Source organism: Quercus robur, chromosome 2, assembly GCF_932294415.1.
Source record: "Quercus robur chromosome 2, dhQueRobu3.1, whole genome shotgun sequence".
NCBI lineage: Eukaryota > Viridiplantae > Streptophyta > Magnoliopsida > Fagales > Fagaceae > Quercus > Quercus robur.
The window spans coordinates 16,161,370-16,181,815 of record NC_065535.1 but is presented as its reverse complement, the minus strand read 5'-3'; the positions used below and the strand labels follow the sequence as shown (position 1 = coordinate 16,181,815).

The window sequence follows — 20,446 nt, the reverse complement described above, 5'->3', positions numbered from 1 at the left end:
TGGTCCATGTTATTAAACCTAAAACGTAGATGCGGCAAAACGGGCAGGTTATGTCTGATTCAGGTCGGGCCAATTGGGTTTGCGGGTCAAATGGGTTGTGGGTCAAAACGGGTCATTTTTAAATGGGTCAATCGAGTAACAGGTCAATTGGGTTGCAAGTCGGGTTGGGTTGACCAGTATTTTTCAAACAAGTTTTTTTTTTTTTTTTTTTTTTTTTTTTTTCAATTACAAAAACAAATCAATGACAACCTGTTTAGAGAGAATGAATAAAATCAATTAAGCAAATGAATTGCACTTAATGCCACTTGTTAATATCCTTTCAATTCTAACAATTTTAAGCATGACAAAAATTATTTATAGTCATAAATTCATGATGCAAAACGTCTTCAATGTTGATAGTTCACTATTAAAATGCATATAATTACAAGTTTACATCTTCAAAAAGAGATAGATCTGAAAACAAACAAAACAAGTAAGCCAGCAAAGTAGCAAGTTACCGGTCTTCTTAAGTGCACATGTTCTTATTGCATTTAAAATAATAGTAAAGTTAGATTACTTAGAAAGATATACTAAACAAAAAAAAAAAGATTTAAAAATAAGCATAACATATTAAGTAAAGAAGAATAAGTAAATATTTTATAAGAATTACACCTCAATCTCAATCTCAATCTACTCAACGTTGATAGCATATTCAGCACTGCAAATATTCATACTTACAAATTATAGCCCAAGTTAACTTTCAAGTTTCAAGTTCCAACTTTCAACTTTCAATTGTCACGTTCCAACTTTCAACTTTTAGGTTTGTTTTGTGCATTGTGGGCGTGGCTTTGGCTTTGGAGTCTTGGACAATGGATTACAGCTAAGCTAGTATTGAATGAGAATTTTTTTTTTTTTTTTTTTTTTTAATGGTTGTCTTGACTCTTGACAGCCTTAAGCCTTGTGTTGTCTTGTCTCTCATGTCACTCATGTCCATGATTTGTGAGCTCTTATTGGTTGTGAGGAAGGCATGAAGCTCAAATAGTCTTCAGCAAAAAAAAAAAAAAAAAAAAAAATCAAATAGTTATTCTCTGACAACAGTTTACTTGTTTATATAATATATTGACTATTAGTTTTGATACTTTGTGCTTTATGCATCTAGTATCAAGATGTAGTTTAAATATATTTTTTTAACTGGTCATGTCACGGGTTATTCAGGCCGGGTCGGGTTAGGTTGACTCGCAAAAAAATCGAGTCAGGTCATGGGTTAACCCGTTTTTGTTTCGAATCAAAATAATCGAGCGCAGATCAGGTATTTTTCTAGTCGGGTCAGGTTAGAAAATTCTAACCTGTATTTCCATGTCTACTAAAACGATAGAAGATAAGCTTTTCTAATCTTGCAAGAGATAAGAATGGCGTCAAAAGTTCTTTCCGCCCTTGAAAGTGCAAGAACTCAGTTATACCATTTCAGGGCCATCATCATATAGCTGGCATGGGCTTATTTTATGACGCCTATAGCTATGGCGTCTTATTCCCTGCAAGGCCGGCCCGAGACATTTTGGGGTCTTAGGCAAACAATTAAAAAGAGCCTTTTTTATATTTATGTATTAAAAAAATTAATATTTTTATATCATAATATATTTACTTAAAATTTATTTTTCTTGCAAGACGCAAAATATCTAATTAAATTTTTGTATTTAAGTTTTTCTAACATCTCTTTTTTGAGATGCAAAAGGATAATTTTTCTTTTTGTTTTTTCATTTTTTTTAATAATCCTTTAGTATTATTATTTCATTTAGTTTTTTTTTTTTTTTTAGTTACACATGTGTTCCAATATTTTTTTTCCTAGATTGAAGTCTTTTGTTGTAGTAATACACAACTAAAAGGGTCCAAAACACAGGATTTGGGATAAAAATAAAACTCATCCCATAAAAAATTAAAATAAAACCCAAGTTTAAAAAATATATACAGTAAAAGTAAAACCAAAATGCTAGCCCACAAGTTTTATTAACAGCAATGTCAACCACAACCCATATTTAAAATACTGCATTAAAGAAAAAACAATGAACCCAAAACACAAGAGTCAAGACTAGCGGTAGCAGAGAAAGTGTGTCAAAGAAAGAGATATCAGATCTTAGATCATAGAAGAGAGAGGAGAATAAACTCATATTAGAGAGGAGAAGACCATACCTTAGCCGATTCTACTAGTGTGTTAGTGTGAAAATAGATTAGACAGAGAAGAAGTGGAGGTGCAATGCCAAGCCACCAAAGGAAGGGATTCAAATTAGATTAGTACTGATTAGTTGAGAGGAAGAATGAGATTATACAAATGGCTAAGGCAGAGCTAAGAGAGCAAGACAAAGAGAGAAATGGTAAGGGTAAAATAATTTTGGGATTTGGGGTTTTTGATTTATAATTGTTTTGTGTGTAATTTTTTTAGACATAGCTTATAGTTAATGTTGGTTTGTCTAGAGGTTAAATGACTTTACTTTTGGGACAACTGATTTTGTTTAGACTAGAGGATTTCCTTCTTGTTCTTGGGTCAAAAGGATGGAGCAGATTTTATTTACTTCTTCATTTTTTTTTCGAGATTCCTTAGGGGCCAAAAATAATTTGTTGATATATCCTTTGGTTAAAGGAGGGTATCCTAAGAAGAGACACTAAGTAGACTTAGGCTGAAGTTTACGATCATTATAAGGCCTAAGGAAAAGGAAGCAAGCACTCCCAAAAGTTTACAAGGATTGTAGAGAAGGGGGAGAATGAAATAGCCTTTCCCAAGGAGATTGAAATTGAAGGACAGAGGAGGGAACCTTATTTATTAGATAAGTGGCAGTGCTAAAAGCATAACACCAATAGGAAGAGGGAAGTCTAGATTGATGAAGCATAGAAAGGCCATTCTCAACAATTTGTCTATGTTTCCTCTCAGCTACACCATTCTGCTGAGGTGTATAAGGACAAGACAATTGGTGTTGGATGCCATGGTCCAAACAAAAGGACTTAAAATGGTTACTGGTGTATTCACCACCACCATTAATCCTAAGAGTTTTAATTTTAGATCCAAATTGAGTTTCAACAAGAGCTTTAAAGTGCAAAAAAATTGTAAACACTTCAGATTTATGTTTAAGAAGAAACAACTAGGTAAATCTAGTGAAATCATTAACAAAAATGACATAGAATTTATAACCAAGTACAGAAGTCACAGGGGTAGGACCCCATACATCACTATGAACAAGTTGTAAAGGAGAGGTACTTGACATGTCATGTTTTGGAAAAGGAATTCTGTGCATTTTAGCACTTATGCAGTATTTACATTGAGAACAGATGTCATCATTAACATAAATAGTAACATTGTTAGGAAAAGAAGTTAAAGCAGATTGAAGAAACTTGGAAAAAGGATGACCAAGCCTTTGATGCCACAGCATTGCTTGATTGGAGATAGCATGCTTGACTGAAGAGTTGGAGTTGAAAGCAAGAGATGAAGGGAAACCAGGATTTGTTGCAAGTTAGGAAGAAATAGGGATTGGATAGACTCCATCTTTACTCAGGCCTTGATAAAGAACCTTCCCTGTAGGTAAATCCACAATTAAGAATTGATTGGCATCAAAATAACAAAAGGCATTGTTTTCTAAACACAATTTATGGATAGGTAACAAGTTGGAAGCTAAAGCAGGAACCTTAAGAATGTTATCTAAATGAAAATTGTTAGGTTCTAAGAAATTAGGAACTAATGTATTAGAACTTCAATTTGTATTATGTTGGCAAACCATGATCAAAACATAGAATCTAGGTTTAGGCTTACTCAAAGTATGTTTATTTGTAAAATTGGAATCGAGTGATTGCAGAATTTATTGGACTAAATTTGCAAGGCTTGATCGATCGAAAATTAGACTCGATCGATCGAACCACGTGCAGATTTATTTTTTCTGCAGAGTTCCAGTTCAGCCCAAACTCTACTTAAACGTATTAGGGTTCAAGTAAAACACTCCTATATATAAGGGAAACCCTAAAACGTTTTTGTGAGCTGTTTTAGAGAGATTAGAGTGCCTCTATTGGTTTTTAGGTTTTTGTACCCAAACCTCTCTAAAGTCTTGGTTGCTTGAGAGTTGTATTGTTGCTCATATTTGCGGTTTGTGTAAATCTTTTGTGAGATCTAGAGGAGCTTTCCTTTACACAAACTTAGGGTTTTCAAGGAGAAGATTTATCTACACCTTGATGATCAATTCAGTTGCTGCCATTGAAGCTTAAAGAAAACACAAGCGGGTGTGCTTGTAGCTGGTGGTGAATCCAAGAAAGAAGGAGTCCGTGGATTCGGAGCTTGCACGTGGTCGTGTCAGTAAGTTCTATTGGTGGGTAGCAATAAGAAGTCGAGCGTGGGGCTTGTAAGTCTTATTGTATGAACTTCGATTCTTTCTAGTGGATTTGCTTTTTACCTTGAGGATAGCTAGGTTAAATCCTCCCCAGGTTTTTTACCGGTTTGGTTTTCCTGGGTGATCATATCATTGTCTTATTTATTTTCCGCTACCATGCATGATATGATTGTTTGATTGTGATAACCTAGACTTGGAATTTAGACTAAGTAACAACTTGGCTAATTAACTAGGTTAATCCAATTGTGTTTTAAAGGGTCTAAAAACCAACAAAAATGATGAGAGGGAGTGATAAGCTTACCATTTCCAACATGTGTCACAGGTAATTCTTGCCCATTGCCAACAGTTACAGTCTTATTACCATTTGTCGCTTGAGAGAGCAAAGAAAGTTGAGAGAGGTCAGGAGTTACATGATCAGAACACCCTGTATCAGTGAGCCTATTAGATGTAGATACTGAAGCAAAATTTGCAGCTGCTACCATTGAGCTAGCTACCATAGAGGTTAACTTGGCTGGAGCATGTCTGCATTGATAAGCAAAGTTCATGCGATGATAACAATCCAAGGCCTAGAATTAAGAAAATTCTGCCTTGGAACTTGAGTGGTAGAAGTACTAGAACCATTCTTGACTTGAAAATTGGATTGAGGTCTAGAAAATTGAGAAGGATTAGAGGCATTTCGAGAGAAAGAACCATTATGAAACCCAAAGGTAGGATGACTAGAAGATTGACTATTAATGAACCCAAAATTGGGACCAAAATTGTTAAATCCTCTACCACGACCTCTTGGATTGCCATTTCTGCCTCTACCAGTATTGTTGTTCTGATTAAACCTACTTTGAAAAATCAGCCATAGTTGTATCTCTAGATTCAGACTTTTTCCTAATAGCTCTCTCTTCAGCATTCAAAAAGGTATTTAATTCTTCTAATGTAAACACATCATCACGAGTTCTTATGGTAGAGCAAAAAGCATCATATTCACGAGGTAAAGCTTCCAAAACTAAATGTATAAGTTCTTCTTCATCAATGAAGACAGCAATAGAACTCATTTTATCCCTAGCTTCTTTAAATCTTTGAAAGAAGGTATCAATACTCTCAGGACATTTCTTTATGCTAAGCAATTCATTCCTTAAACTCAAAACATGAGATCGAGAAACAGAAGCAAACCTCTTTTCAAGCACTTGCCAAACTCCTTTCGTAGATTTTTGACCCACAGTGATGGCAAGAACTGAAGGAGATAGAGTAAAGTTGATAAAGGTGAATAAGGCCTGCTCTTTGTTTTTCCAATTGACAAACTCAGGATTAGGTTCCCTTGTAAAACTTCTAGAACTATCTCTTAGAAATGGAGCAGGAACTTCACATGACTCATCCACAAAACCAATCATGGAGTAAGCTTCAAGAATCACATAAATTTGATGCTTCCACACCATATAGTTGGTAAAGTCAACCTTGACTGTCACCATGCTCGCCATGTTTGATAGGAGTAGCAACGAAGGATTCACTATAGGAGTTATGGAAGTAGTTGTAGTGGAAGGAGTGGTTGAAGAAGTAGAGCTTGGAGCAAAAGCCATTAATGGAGCTCTGATACCATGAAAAGAAAATGAAGAGCAATACTAAGAAGGAAAAGGAAATACAGAGAGAACTAAGAAGAAAGAGTTTGTGAAATTCTTAGTTTTTGATTCATTCAATTCAAAAGCATTGATTACAAACTCTGGATATATATATTAACTAGTCGCTAACCCATGCGATGCATGGTAAAGCTATTAATAACTTCCCTAATATGAAAAAAAATGAAAAATAAAATAATATCATGTTATAAATTATATACCAAACCAATAAAATCTATCACATACAATGAGATATCATGATAACCAAGAGCTTGAGATCATATTTAGAAAATATAACTAATATAAGTACACTCCAATACTTACACAAATATAGTTAATTTCATACTCATTCAATCAAATATCCTTCATAAATTACATTAATCGTTCTTGATGTCCAAGATGTATCTAAATGATAACATTACCAGTAAACAAAGATGCTAGACCTCAATGGGATTGAAAAGGCAACATAATGTCAATTTACACAATTTCTAAAATCATTATCTCCACTATTGAGAGAGAGAGAGAGAGAGAGAGAGAGGTGGCTGTTGTGTTGCATCTCTTAAGAAGAATCTACCCTGTACATTTTTTTTTTTTTGTTTTTTATTTATTTTTTATTTATTTATATATGTAATTGACAAATAACAAAATAGATGTACCACAATTAGAGTATGCACATTTGGGAGATTAAAAGTAAAGGAAAATAAAAAAATGAACCCACCTAAAGTTTTTTGCTCTCCCTCTTGATGTTGACTTTTCCAACATCTTCCAAAATCAAATTTATGTACTCCTCAAAGCCCTATAAGGCATAAAAATTAACATTTGACCAAATTTACATGTATTCACTTAAAATTGTGAAAGATGCTAAAAATTAGGTTGATACCAACCTTTTAACCAAAATTCAACATTTTAATGACCACACATCAATTAGCAATTTTGCCATTGTTACTTGCAACATATATCTTTTTATTTGTGACAAATATGGTGCAATTTTGGCCATCAAATTTTACTCAAAAGCCAAGATTAGACAACCTCCATCCTGCATTACTCTAAGAAATCTATAGAATTACCCAAAAATAAAAAAGAACATGCCACAGCCATGGATAGGAGGCAGAACAAAAAAAAAGTACATGTTCACAAAGATTTCAAAGTTCTCAAGATGTAAATTTGACAATATCACCCCAAAAATTGCTTAATATACATAATATATAGCAAAAATACTCATCATAAATGTGATTAGAAAACTCAAGCACTAAATTACAACCCTTTGCATAATATTTTTTTTATTAAAAAAAAAAAAAAAACTATAGTTAACATTTAATCTTCAAAACATTATAACAGGGAATGCTACAAAAATTTGGAATGATTTACCTATATATAGCTTAACCATACTTGCTACTCCATATAATTCAAATCAAGGCGTTTGATTTTCCCCTTCATCACTCAAACAGATTATCAACTAAATTTTTAAGAATAGCATTATATGCAAAACCCAGAAAAGCCCAACATTTAAAAGGACGAAATCAATAATTAAAAATCTCTAAAAAACATTACCACTATCATGCAATATCCAGTACAGCCACTTGTAATAAGCACTATGAGAAGCAAATATACAACAAAATACCATTAAATAGAATAACACATCATCAAGAATATACCTTCTTTTCTTTTTAAAACTGCACCATCTGGCATCGGTGTGGATGCAAGAACTTCTTTGTACACAAATGCAAACGCAAATGCAAGTTATAAGTTGAAGGAGACAAAAAGGTTAATAACTATGTAGGTTGTCAAACATGATCACTTGAAAGCATTAGAATATATGTTTTAAGGGTAACAATTCCTCAAATTCAATTTGTTCAAGGAACCTATAGAATCAAGACCAATCCTACAAATTATAAAGAAAATTAAAATAAAAGACATTGCGATTGCAAGTTATGTCCGCCTCAAGCCTCAAGCAATGTGTTCCAAGTTTGAGTCTTGAAATCAGCCTAACCCACCTCTCCCTAACTTTTTTTTTTTTTTTTTTTTTTTTTTTTTTTTTTATATATCTACCTCATCAGTGACCCTATTCTTCCTCAACCTCTCCTAATTGAGATATGACATTTTCCCTACAGTAAAAAATAAACATTATATGAACAGAAGTTAAGGAGAGACAAAAGCATTAAGAGAACAGAATAAGCAACCTTGTATCATTGAGGAAGACCAAAATATCTTGCAATGAAAAGCAAGCATACCTGTACCAAAACCACCACACTAGGGGAAGCTATGACTTTTGTGTGTACCAGTAAACAACAGCATCTTACTACAAAGAGTTTAAATTTTCTGTTAGGAGGATATTCTTCCTAGTAATATCAGGCTTTACACATATCACTTATCAAACAACACAAATTAGTAAACCAAAATGCTAAACTGGACCCAAAAACCACAATTTCACTCCTACTAACAAATAAATAAAGAGAATAGGTTAGGGAGGAAATCCTAAATTAAATTAAAAACATTACTAACCATTCCTTAAAATGCCAAGAGACAAAGCCTAGGTAGAATTTGATCTTCTATGGTGTTGATTCCCTGGGAAAAACAAAAAAGAACAGAGAGGGAAAATATTAGCAATTGAAATCTATAATTGCAGCAAACCCTAATTAGGAACCCCTAAATCCCAAAACTAATAAAAACTCCAAATCAAAAATTTAGTAGTTTTCCCAATGTCCTTGAGCCTCAAAGTCATTTTGATTTCGTCCTAATTCAAGAATGTTCAGATACTATGGAAACAAAAACCACAAATTATTCATAAGCAAATAGATTAGGACAACAGCAACAAAAAAAGGAAGAAGAAAGGGAAGATTGAGGATTCAAGGTGATCTTACCAAGGAGTTCTTGAGAAATTGAACCGGGAGATTTTAGGGCAACACTCACTTTTGGGTATCGAATTAGAGAGAATGTCTTTAGTCTTTACACATATTGGGGCCTGGCCTGGGTGTGCAAATTGTAACGGTGAGAGTCGGTGGTGGTCAATTCTTGAAGAAGTTTAGGGTTTTATCGGGTTTGATTGAAAAACAAATCAGAGGATGCTGAAAGGGTAGAGAAGAGAGATGAGGGAGAGAAATAGAGAACAAATAGGAGAAGGGGAATGGTGTTCAGAGTTGGGTTTTGGGGAAGGAGAAGAAAATTTTTGGGTAATAGGTATCGGGTTTGATTCTTCACCGGGAAATAGAAATAGTTTTTTTAGCTGAATTTTTTTTTAAAATAATACTGATATTTTAAAATAATGATGACGTGGACTGGGAAATTTTTTTTAATAATACTGATGTTTTAATAATACTTATGTTTTAGATTTTTTTAAAAAATAAATAAAATAATGATAACGTAGAAAATTGTGGGAGCTTCAAAATCTTTGGTTTTATATATATATAGACTACTGCCGAAGATTGTGGAACTGCCCTAATAACCTATAACTAAAATTCATCTGATGCTGACACGTGGACAAATGCATAGGATGCTGACACTTGGACTCTTATCGGTAACAGACTAGACTAACTAAGAGCATCCGTAGCTGGAGGGCCAAATGCCAAATGTAAGGTACATTTGGCATTTAGGCCCAAAATGTGCTCAGCAATTCGAAGGCCATATGGGAAATGCCAAATTTTTTTTGGCATATAGCTACAATACCATCTTAAATGTAAGATGGTACTGTAGTTGAATGGTATAAAAAAAATTAATTTTTAATTCTCTCTCCTCATTTTTAACCGGGAATTTCTCTCTCCTCTCTCATTATTTCTATTCTTTTCTCTCTCTTCCTTCTCTCTTTCTCATCTACTCTCTGCTCTCTTCAGACCCAAGACCCCGTGGCTTCCTCAACGGTGAAATCGGATGGGTCGGCGTGAGGGCTCCGATGGTTCCGATAGTGATTCTAACGAGGCTAGGCTGGTGGGTTTCTTTGGAGGTGTGGGTTTTGACAACGGTGGAGATCGTGGGTTTTGATGACGGTGGGTCAGTGGGCGTGGGTGTTTTTTTATTTTATTTTTTTATTCTGGGTTTGCTGGTATATGTGATTGGCGTTGTGGTGGCTGTGGTGTGGCGGAGATTGGTGGTTGGCAAGATCGGTGGAGCTGTAGTGGCTATGGCATTGTGTTGGCTGTGGCGTTGTGATCGGTGTGGGTGTTAATGGTTTTTTGTTTTGTTTTGTTTTTTTTTTTTTGGGTTTGCTGGTATATGTGATCGGCGTTGTGGTAGCTGTGGTGTTGTGATAGGCGTGATGGTTTTTTTTTTTTTTTTTTTTCGCTGATCTGGGTTGATATGGATGATGGAGGAGTTGTGTGGAGGAGTTGGGTTGATATGGATGATGGATTGGAGGAGGAGGAGGCTGGAAGAAGGTGAAAAGTAAAGTAATGGAGGATTCTGGAAGGGACGCGCGTGTGGGGGAGAAAATTGAGAAAAAACAAAAAAAAGAAAAAATATATTTTATTACGTAGATATATTATTTTAATGAGTAGAAGAGGAAAATAGAGTTTTGGGATGTTGGGTATATTGTAAAATGATATGATATAATTGATAAAGTAGCTTTTTGGGATGGTAAAATAAGATGAGATAGTAAAACCGGCTGTGGATGCTCTAATACTACATGTAGTTCATAGTTCTGCTATACTGCTACAGGTCATTTAGACTCTGCCTTGGACTCCTTAGATGCCTCTAGCTTTACATTTTCAACGCGGGGCTTTGAGATATTGGTTGCTTTGGTGATCACGATAGTGGTGTGCGCATACTTGACCGCGCATCTGATGGAGCCCCAAAAGATCCAACACCCAAGGAAACAGATTTGCATGGACGCTGATAGTGATGCTTGGTGCAATTCCGGCTGGGTTAACATTTTATTTGGCGAAAGAATATGCCTAAAATTGCAGTCTGGTAAATCTACTAAATCCATCTAATCTATGATCTATCTAATATGTACGTGTATATATATATATATATATATATATATATTATCAAATAAGAGAAATACTCTTACTTTCACAATATTTTTCATGATACTTTCACAAAATATCTTAAGTGGTAGTTTGTGCTTGATTGCTATAAGTAGACAAACAAATAATTTTAGGGGTAAGTTTAGGTAAGAACCATTAACAACTTACAACCTAAGATTTCTTGTGAAAATTTTGTGTACATCACACTTCTCAAAATTACAAAACTTAACTTGAGTGATGTCAAGTTAATTTGAAGCTTTCAAGGCTTTACATGTGTCAAAATTTAGAATAATTTGGATAAAGTGATGTCACGAAAGCCTGAAAAAAGCACACACAATTCTCTTTTTGATGGAATAGAAACTAAACTGTTAATTTTTGGTAGTAAACCTCAAATTCATGAGGGTTCTTTGAATCCACAAGGTGATAAATTGAAATCCACCAGAGAAACGTTTAAGAAAAACTCTGCAATTTTATTAATAATAATTTGCTTTGCCTTTGACGGCTAAAAAACCTATAAATCTGAGAAAGTAGAACCCTACGATGATTAGGAAATGTCTGAAACCCTAATTCACACTAATTACAAGATTAGGTGGCAAAATACCGAATTTTACCAAAAATAGTAAAATTGAGTTAAATGCAAAGTCATAAATTACTAACCTGAAGAGTCATCCCAAAACAGATGAGACTTATTCTGAATTTTAAATTAAAAGTTATTAAGGAAAAACAAATATTACTATAAATAGCAAAAATACTATTTTTAGGGTTTTAACGAAGGAATTTGCCTAAATTTAGGCGACACTTAAGGCATAGTCTCTAGTTTGGATCAGAATGCTGCTTTCCTCCAACCTGCCAAATTTCATGCAATTCCGCCACTGTTGCCTTGATGGCCTTTACTGGCACCGTCCTTAATATTGCATTGCGACTTCTTTCAGCGCCCTTGCTACTTCAGGAAGACATGTGTTGTCTATTCTACAGCATAAAGAAGGCCATGTGTCATAATGTGATTTGTACATGTCAAAGTATTTGTCTTGCCATGTGTCACAGTAAATGAATGTAAATGAGATGCTCAATTTTTTTTCCCATTCTTTTCGGTTAAATTTTCAAAAACAATAAATTTAGACACTAATATTATTCCTTGAATTAAACCGAAACATCTCAAATTCCTACTAAAAAATTGAGCTTCTGTATCATTATTTATATATATAAAAAATCATTCTTGAATCAATTTCCACTTAAATTCCTACAGTAAGTGATTCTTTAAAATAATAATAAATGCTACTGTAATTTTTACTACTACCTAACATGGCAATACCTTTTGGTGTCCAAAACGATGTCGTTTTATGCATGTTCAATTTCTTACCTTCTTTAATTACTATTACCCTCATCTTTCTCTTTCTCTTTCCCTCTAATGTATTTGTTGGAATCGAACCATCGTACAATCTCTTCCTTTTCGTACTTCTTCATCTTCCCACATTTTCTTAGTTTCAGTCTTTATAAATGCATAGAGTTAGAGTTGGTTTTCCATGGTTGCTTCCTATGGAAGAGAATACTCTCACCTTGCTGTATATGTGGCATGTTGTGCAATTGTAGCTCTAATGCCTTAAAATTTTGGTTGATTTAAGTTTCACTCCTTCATGGCAAACTAAAAAAAAATTCAAGAATTGATAATATTATATTCACAACATTTTCACAATAATTTAGTAACAAATCTCATGTGATAATAAGTTATTATTGATTCCAACCTTAGTTGACTATTAAAATTATTTTTTTATCCATTAATAACAACTAGTAATAATTTGCTACCTTGAATTTATTATGAAATTGTTATAAAAATATTGTAATATAAGTATATAACATGTCTCTTACTTTATGGTTTTGTGTACACAAATTAATTAATATTTTTTAGTTTTGCTCATGCTAAATTCGTATGTGGTGTCAGAACTCAGAAATAGTGACACGTGGAGCACTAGATATGCAATTAGGCTTATGGTTTCTTTTCTCTTTTTATTTATGTTGTGAAAATTTGTGAAATAATTTGCTTACGTAAGGTTAAAGAAAAGAAAAAAAGAAAATATAAAATAAAATTTTAAATAATTCAGTAATATTACTATGTCCACGGAAGGGCAACAAAAATAAAATTTCACTATAATTTAAATATTATAACAATAACTTGAAGGTACAGCCTTCAAAAAAAAAAATAACTTGAAGGTACACTCACATATCCAAACTCCAAATAGATCCTCAAGGGTTACAGCTTACAAGACATTCTAGCTTCGTTTCCCTAGTGTCCGCGCACACAGAAAAAGCTCTTATTCTCACTTGCCCACGACCACTCTTCCCTACCTCTATTTAAAACTAGAGGTTCAGCCGAATTGGAAATAGTTTTAGGACTCTCAGCACATGAAATTTGCTTGGTCAAAAATAATGGCAAGCATATATTGCCAATGTAGTCATCCATTTCGGCTACAATGAGAAATCCAATTTTGACTTGTATGACAGGTGGCTGTTCCTTACTTTTTGACAGTACAGGACAACAACATCTACTGTTGGCTTGTGATGTCAAGCCACCGACAATTCAAGCCATTCTAACCATTTTCATCCACACAAACTTTTTGATACAATTCCTGAATGTTATGTTCCCAAAGTTGTATTTAGAGGTTGCCTTAAATCCTTCTGTTATGAATAAATGGCTTTGTTTGTTGACCATTGAGTTAGTAAACCAAAAGAAGCTTGAGTTCTATTCAGATTCAAGTTTTCTCAATATCACACACACATGGAGAAATTCATTAGTTTATTGTGGAAAATCTAATTACACAGATGGTTCAAGATGATACAAAACTAAAACAAGACTTTCAAGCCCAATGTTCCTCTGTTTCTATTTCAACCATGAGTGAAGCTGTTCAGGAAAGGCAGGTGCATTCGAGATGCTCAAGGGTTGGTCATTGGTGCAAATTAAGTCTGTTAAGGTGTAGTGCTTGGGTACAAGGCTAGATTTTATCATGGAACCTGATAGAAACTTGCAATGGTTATATTTATGGAATTCAATTGAAATGAGAAACCTATTGTTCTGTTTCCCATTTAAGTTCTTCACTTATTTTTCGGTGAGTGCTGCTTACCCTACATTTTAACACGGTTTTCAAATGTGTTTCTTTGATTAACCATTCAGTTGCAAATTTAATTCTATACCTGTATTTCCAATATATATATATATATATATTGGTTATGTTTTCTCACCTTCTGTTTCTCATCTCTCTGTTTCCTGCTTCTGCTTCAGGTTAGCAATGAGATTTTTTTTTTCTTCTTTTAATATGCTGTTGCAAAAATGTTTTGGAATACCATATGTGAATCATGATCCCAATAGTCTAGGCCCACTAACATAAAATAGATAGTGCGTTTTGTTAGAGAAGGCCGGAGGTAAGTGTAATAAGTTTGGTACTATACTTGTGTGAGATAGATTTTACTAGCAAATACATCCAAGGACATAGACTTGACCAGAAAAAGATAAGAGATACTGACAATTTCCAACCTGTGATATACAGTTGTTTCTGATGACTTTCTGGTTCCCTATTAATGCATGAGACAACAATTTTTCTATTGGCTGCTCTATATTTTATAAAATTCGATCAAATCATAAAGACTTCATTGATTTTTCACATGTATGTAAAGTAATGTACATTAATATGTGTAATAAAAACTATTCATCCTTTAAATGCGAATATTTTTGCATCAATTGTAAGTTTATGTTTGAAATAGTGTGAATGAAAGTATATTTTATCTTGATGAAAATCGTGGAAACGGATGTTCAATACTTCCCCGTCAATAACATTTCCCATCAACTTCAAAGGAAACTTCCTGGTAAGTGGTTAGTAAGAGGCCAAAGAATTTTGAATGCCCACTTTCTGGCTCTTCTTATTAAAATTCGATAGAAGGTTAGCTTTTCAAATCTCGCTAAGAAATCACAATGGCGTTGAAAGTTCTTTCAGCCCTCGACACTGCAAAAACTCAGTTATACCATTTCAAGGCCATCATCATAGCTGGTATGGGCCTCTTCACTGATGCCTACGATCTCTTCTGTATTGCTCCGATTATGATACTCTTCGAACGCGTCTACTACGAGGAGCCTGAGTCCAAAAAGTATGTGATCCCACCAATCGTAGTGTCCACCATGGTGGCTATCGCTCTTTTGGGTGCCGCGATTGGTCAACTAGTATTTGGAAGGCTCGGTGATAAAATAGGTAGGCGCCGCGTGTACGGGCTCGCTTTGATGATCATGGTGCTGAGTTCCATTGCATGTGGGTTCTCTATAGGCACCACAAGGACCTGTGTTCTGGTGAGTCTGGGGTTGTTCAGGTTCATTCTAGGCTTAGGGATCGGTGGCGACTATCCCTTGTCGGCTACGATTATGTCGGAGTTTGCTAACAAGAGGACGCGTGGTGCTTTTATAGCTGCCGTGTTTTCAATGCAAGGGTTTGGGATCTTGGCTGCTTCGACGGTCACCATGGTGGTGTGTGCTATATTTGACCGTGCATCGAATTTGTCAGCAAATGATCCAACGCCCAAGGAAGCAGATCTCGCATGGAGGTTGATACTAATGATTGGTGCAATTCCCGCTGGGTTAACATTTTATTGGCGAATGATGATGCCCGAAACTGCTAGGTAAATATTTGAAAATTTTTATATTTGAAAAATTATTGTCTTACTTTCTTTGATGAACATTTTATACCGGGATGGATCCAGATTCCAAATTAGGGGCTGTATAAAATGAAAATTCAAGTAGTAATTAATAACAAATGAAAGGAGTCAATACCATATTTAAAACCGTTTCAATTAAGCCAAGAAAACAAAATATTTCAATACCAATTTAAAGTTACTGCTACTTTTTATATATATATATATATATATATATATATACACATATGGTATAATCCCAATCTATTAGCCTAATATATAGTAATATAAAAATATATTATACTAGAATTATATTATCTTTTAGTATTTATGCACCAATTTACATAATTTTTTTTTCTTTTATATCTCTACCACAATCCCACTAATCCCATGGTTTTAGTTTTCCCACCCATCTACAAGCCACCTTTTTTTGTTTTCAACTCTATTATTCTCCTCCAACCATTCCTTATCTTTTAGACTCTTCTTTGTTTTTTCTCCACCTTTTTCACATCCATACGATTAATCATTTTTACTCCTCCCTTTTCTTTCTTCAGCTTGTTTTTCTTTCTTCGTTTCATCTTCTTCCTTTCTCTCTATTTCGTCCACGGTAAATTTTCTCTCTCTCTTTCTCTCTCTCTAGTGTCCTTCAAAACATCAATTATGTACGTGTTGTGCTGCTACAGTGACACTATCTCTCGACGTCTCTTTTCAGTTTAGCGTCTCTCAACTCTCTTAGTTATTTTTTTTCCTTTGGGAATTTGATGGAAGCACTGAAAATTTAAATTCATAGATTAGTTTTGTTTCAAAAAATTTTTAGGGCTGGTTTTTGTTTTTCAGTAAAATTATTAGATTGGGCTAAATGTGAGGGCTTATTTTTTTAGAGTTTGCTATTTTCAAAGGAGCTAAAGAATGGTTCCATCCCTGGTTTATAGTTTATACATACAATATACCCACTTTTATACTGATCATCTAAAGTTTTAAAAGATGTCCGCATTTAACACATAAGGTATAAGTTTGCAAAAATTAAAATTATTTACATTTTATTTCTTTTATAACTACACATTTTATCATAACTTGTATACGTCTTATCCTATGAAGAAAGACTAGAAGAATGTCTTAATTAATTGAGTGGGAGAAGTCCATGAAAATTCCTAGCTAAAGTAGAGATCTTTAGTTTAGCTAGCCTTATAAATTTTTTAGTACTAACCATTAATTTTCTTTTTTGGAGAATAGTCACGAAGTAACTTAAGCAAGTATAAAACCTTCATTCAGTTTACACAATAAAATAGAAAAATTGTGTATTTTTTTCTTTTCTATTAGTTTCTTTAACACATTTATTTATATATAGTTTTTTTAAAATTACTTTTATTCTAAACACAATTATATTTTTTTTCAATTTTTAACAAATAAATAAATTTCTAAGCGCACATTAACCGAGGAGATCCCAAACGGCCAGTTTTTTAATTTTATTTTATCTGATATTTGAAAGATAGGAATTTTTTTTTTTAGAAAGAAAGATAGGAAATTTGAACACACTAAAAAGTATTAATAAGTTACAAAGTTGTTGACCATGTTGCTTGAAGTTAATTGACTTTGTACGGCCTATATTAAGTTTTAGGCCTATATTAAGTTTTAGGCGAAGAATATTGTGTCTTAGTTAGACATTTACACGAAGAATATTGTGCCTTAGACTTTTACAACAAGAATATTGTGTCTTAGTTAGGCCTCTACAAGAAGAATATTGTGTCTTACTTAACAGCCACTAAAATATTTGGACCGGCGTGCCTACTGGGTAGGAGCCTATCTGGGTAAGAGAAGATGGCAAAACTAAATTTATATTTTATACTCGTTTTATACAAAATCAAATTTAATGCATCTTTATTCTTAGAAAAAGTCACAATTATTGGATGGGAATAGGTTTCAAACGACCAATTCTTCTTTATGTGTCCATTAAATCATATTCTTCATTTGTTAATATACATATTGAATTCAATTGAGAAAATATATAGATGAAATAATAAAATAAAATAGGCTCAATAATGTCCACACCTAATCTCCTATTAAGATATATTCCACTTTTAAGCAGGAAAAGTCACATAGTTCATCGCTAGTAGTTTTAATGATAAATTTTCCGTTTTACAGATATTGTGCAAAGCATTGTGGTTTATAAATTTTAATTCTGGTTCAAGTGACAAAGCTGAATTGCTCGTTAAAACCGTTGTATGTTACAACCATATGACATTTTTTAGAAATAAAACAATAGTCCTAGAGTTTTCAAAATGGAAAAAGATTAATTGAAATGGGGTTTGGGAAGCCTGTGACAATTTCAAATTGATATATTAAGCTCTGATCTTAATCTATGGATGATAGTTTATCTCTTTTAGTTATGTTTTGTTTTTCACCTAGATACACAGCTTTGGTGGAACAAAATTTCGTCCAAGCGGCTATGGACATGGAGAAGGTGTTAGAACTTCCAATGAGTCAGATTGTGGAAGATGAGCTATTGTCACCTATTCCACCACCCTATCCCCTCCACTCCAAGCAATTTTTCCGTCGCCATGGTCGTGATTTATTCTCTTGCTCCTTTACATGGTTTCTTCTTGATATTGTTTTTTACAGTAGCACCCTCTTCCAGTCTCATATATATAATCAACATCTCCCAAAGAAAGAAAAGATGAATGCCTATCGACATGCTTTTGAGGTTGCAAAACTCCAAGCAATTATCGCAGCTTGTTCTGCAATTCCAGGCTATTGGTTCACTGTTTATTTCATTGATAGGATTGGAAGGGTCAAAATTCAAATGATGGGTTTTTTCTTTATGGCATTGGTTTTCTTAGCACTGGGGATACCCTATTACGAATATTGGGACAAAGAAATAAATAACTCTAACCCCAATAAAGGTTTTTTAGTCCTCTATGGCCTCGGCTTCTTCTTCTCAAATTTTGGACCGAACACTACAACTTTTATAGTTCCAGCAGAGCTTTTCCCAGCAAGATATAGATCAACATGTCATGGCATTTCTGGGGCTATTGGGAAGGTAGGGGCAATTATTGGTTCTGTAGGATTTTTATGGGCTTCAAATGGGAAAAAAGAGACTAAAGAAGAAGAGGGTTATCCTGAAGCACTTGGAATGACTGCCTCATTGATAGTACTTGCTGGAGTTTGTTTGCTAGGGATGGCGGTTACATTCTTTTTCACTCGTGAAACTATGGGAAGATCGTTAGAGGAGAACGAGAATGATGATTAACCTAATTAGCTGTGCTTATCGAGAATAAGTATACAGTTAATGTTATTTTCCTAAAGATCAAGGTTTTATCTGTTTTATGTCAGAAGTCCAAACCATGTTTAATCCTCATGATCTCCCTTCATGCTAGAGTGAATTGTGCGATTGAGGTACAACAAAACTTTTTTTTTTGGAGAATCAGAGGTACAACAGAACTTGATTGAATTGAAATATTCTTTTAAAATTGAACTTCCTGTATGTAGAAAACTAGTTAGTTGTTTGCACTTTGCACATAGTAATTTGTACGTCATATTCCTTGTCAAAGTAACATCTTTGTACATTGTTATTGATATAGTCAAATAAATTTTACATCTGTTTTGTAGTTTGTAACAATATATCCTAAATATTCAAGCAAGTCATCAAGATTTTTGTTCCAAATGGTTGTAAATTTTAAATTATACAATTTATTAAGTTGTTTTACACCAAACAAAAAGTAGTAGAAGAATTTATCCCCAAAAAAAAGTAGTGGAAGAAGGTCATATCCTATAATTAAAACTCCTGTATTTGTGAGGCGGCCTCGGAATAATAATAAAGTTGAGATTATTAATTTATTTTTGCTCCTATAACAGAGTTGAGATTTGATTTAGGGGTTAAATTATTTTGACACGCATGCCTATGCACTCACATGCATAACCGTTAGGGCCAGCTCTTCCACTAGGTCAATTAGGCAATTGTTTAAGGCCCCCAGGTAGAAAGGGACCCCAAAATTTTAGAAAAAAATTTAGTTTTAGATGAATCTAAAAAATCTGACACATCCTTTTGACCAAAAACAAAAATTCTGGTATATCCGGTTGAACATTAGTAGCACAAAAAAATTCTTTGGTCTAAACAAAATCAATTATCCCATAAATAATATAATTATCCTCTAGACAAACCAAAATTGAACAAGATAAACTACAAATCTGGTTTAAGGAATTAACCACAAAACAATTACAAATCAAAACAAATAAAAAAAAACTCAAATCCCTAAAATTTTTACCGTTTCTCTTTCTAATTCTTGCTCTGCTTCTTTCTCTTAGCTCTTACTCTCTGCCTCTCTCATTCTTTCTCTCCACTATTGCTGGCCCAAGCTTCCTCTGATCTAAATTATCCGTTCACATTTGATCTGAAAACTCCGAACTGAGGACTGAGGAGTGAGGACTATGTTTTTTTTTTTTTTTTTTAGCTGTAGATGAGTTTTGATTTTGCAGATGGGTTTTGACTTTTGAGGTATAAGGCTTGGCTTTCTTTACTTTTTGTTTGTTAAGAGTGGGCCTGTTTCTACTTGAGTTATGGCTGGTTGTTTGGGCCTTCAAGGTGTTTTTTATTTTTTATTTTTTATTTTTTTATTTTTTGGGTTATAGGTGCAATAGGATTTGTTTTGTGTTTTTTGTGGGTAGGTCTTATTAATAAGACTTGTGTGGCCATCTTCTTGGCTGGGCTTGTACTTTTGTTATGACTAGGCTTAATTTTTTTTTTTTTAATTTATATATATATATATATATTTTAGTTATTGGTAATATAATGAATAATTCTTTATTTATGCAGGTTGAGATTGCTAAAAACTTGTTATTGTTCGGTGAAATTACAATAATACTTTTTATATAAATC

At 33.7% G+C, this 20,446-nt stretch overlaps 1 protein-coding gene across 2 annotated transcripts; it reads left to right on the top strand.

Annotated features, from left to right (window-relative positions):
* Window positions 1–13,403: 13,403 nt before the first annotated feature.
* On the top strand, window positions 13,404–19,191 carry LOC126712623 (probable inorganic phosphate transporter 1-8). 2 transcript variants are annotated; one of them, XR_007651137.1, is made up of 3 exons: window positions 13,404–15,561; window positions 17,980–18,966; window positions 19,001–19,191. XR_007651137.1 is itself a non-coding variant. In XM_050412026.1 (2 exons), exons 1-2 carry the CDS (start codon window positions 14,867–14,869, stop codon window positions 18,818–18,820), a joined length of 1,536 nt encoding a protein of 511 aa, XP_050267983.1. In that variant the 5' UTR covers window positions 13,404–14,866; the 3' UTR covers window positions 18,821–19,191. The 2 variants fall into 2 exon arrangements, 1 of the variants encoding a protein (XP_050267983.1); XM_050412026.1 differs by having other exon boundaries at window positions 17,980–19,191.
* The last annotated feature ends 1,255 nt before the right edge of the window (window positions 19,192–20,446 follow it).

Bases quoted from the DNA above. Each gene is read 5' to 3' on its own strand.
- LOC126712623 (XM_050412026.1), top strand. From the start codon at position 14,867: ATGGCGTTGAAAGTTCTTTCAGCCCTCGACACTGCAAAAACTCAGTTA. The intron at 15,562-17,979 runs GTAAATATTTGA...TTTTTCACCTAG, and splicing joins ATGATGCCCGAAACTGCTAG to ATACACAGCTTTGGTGGAAC.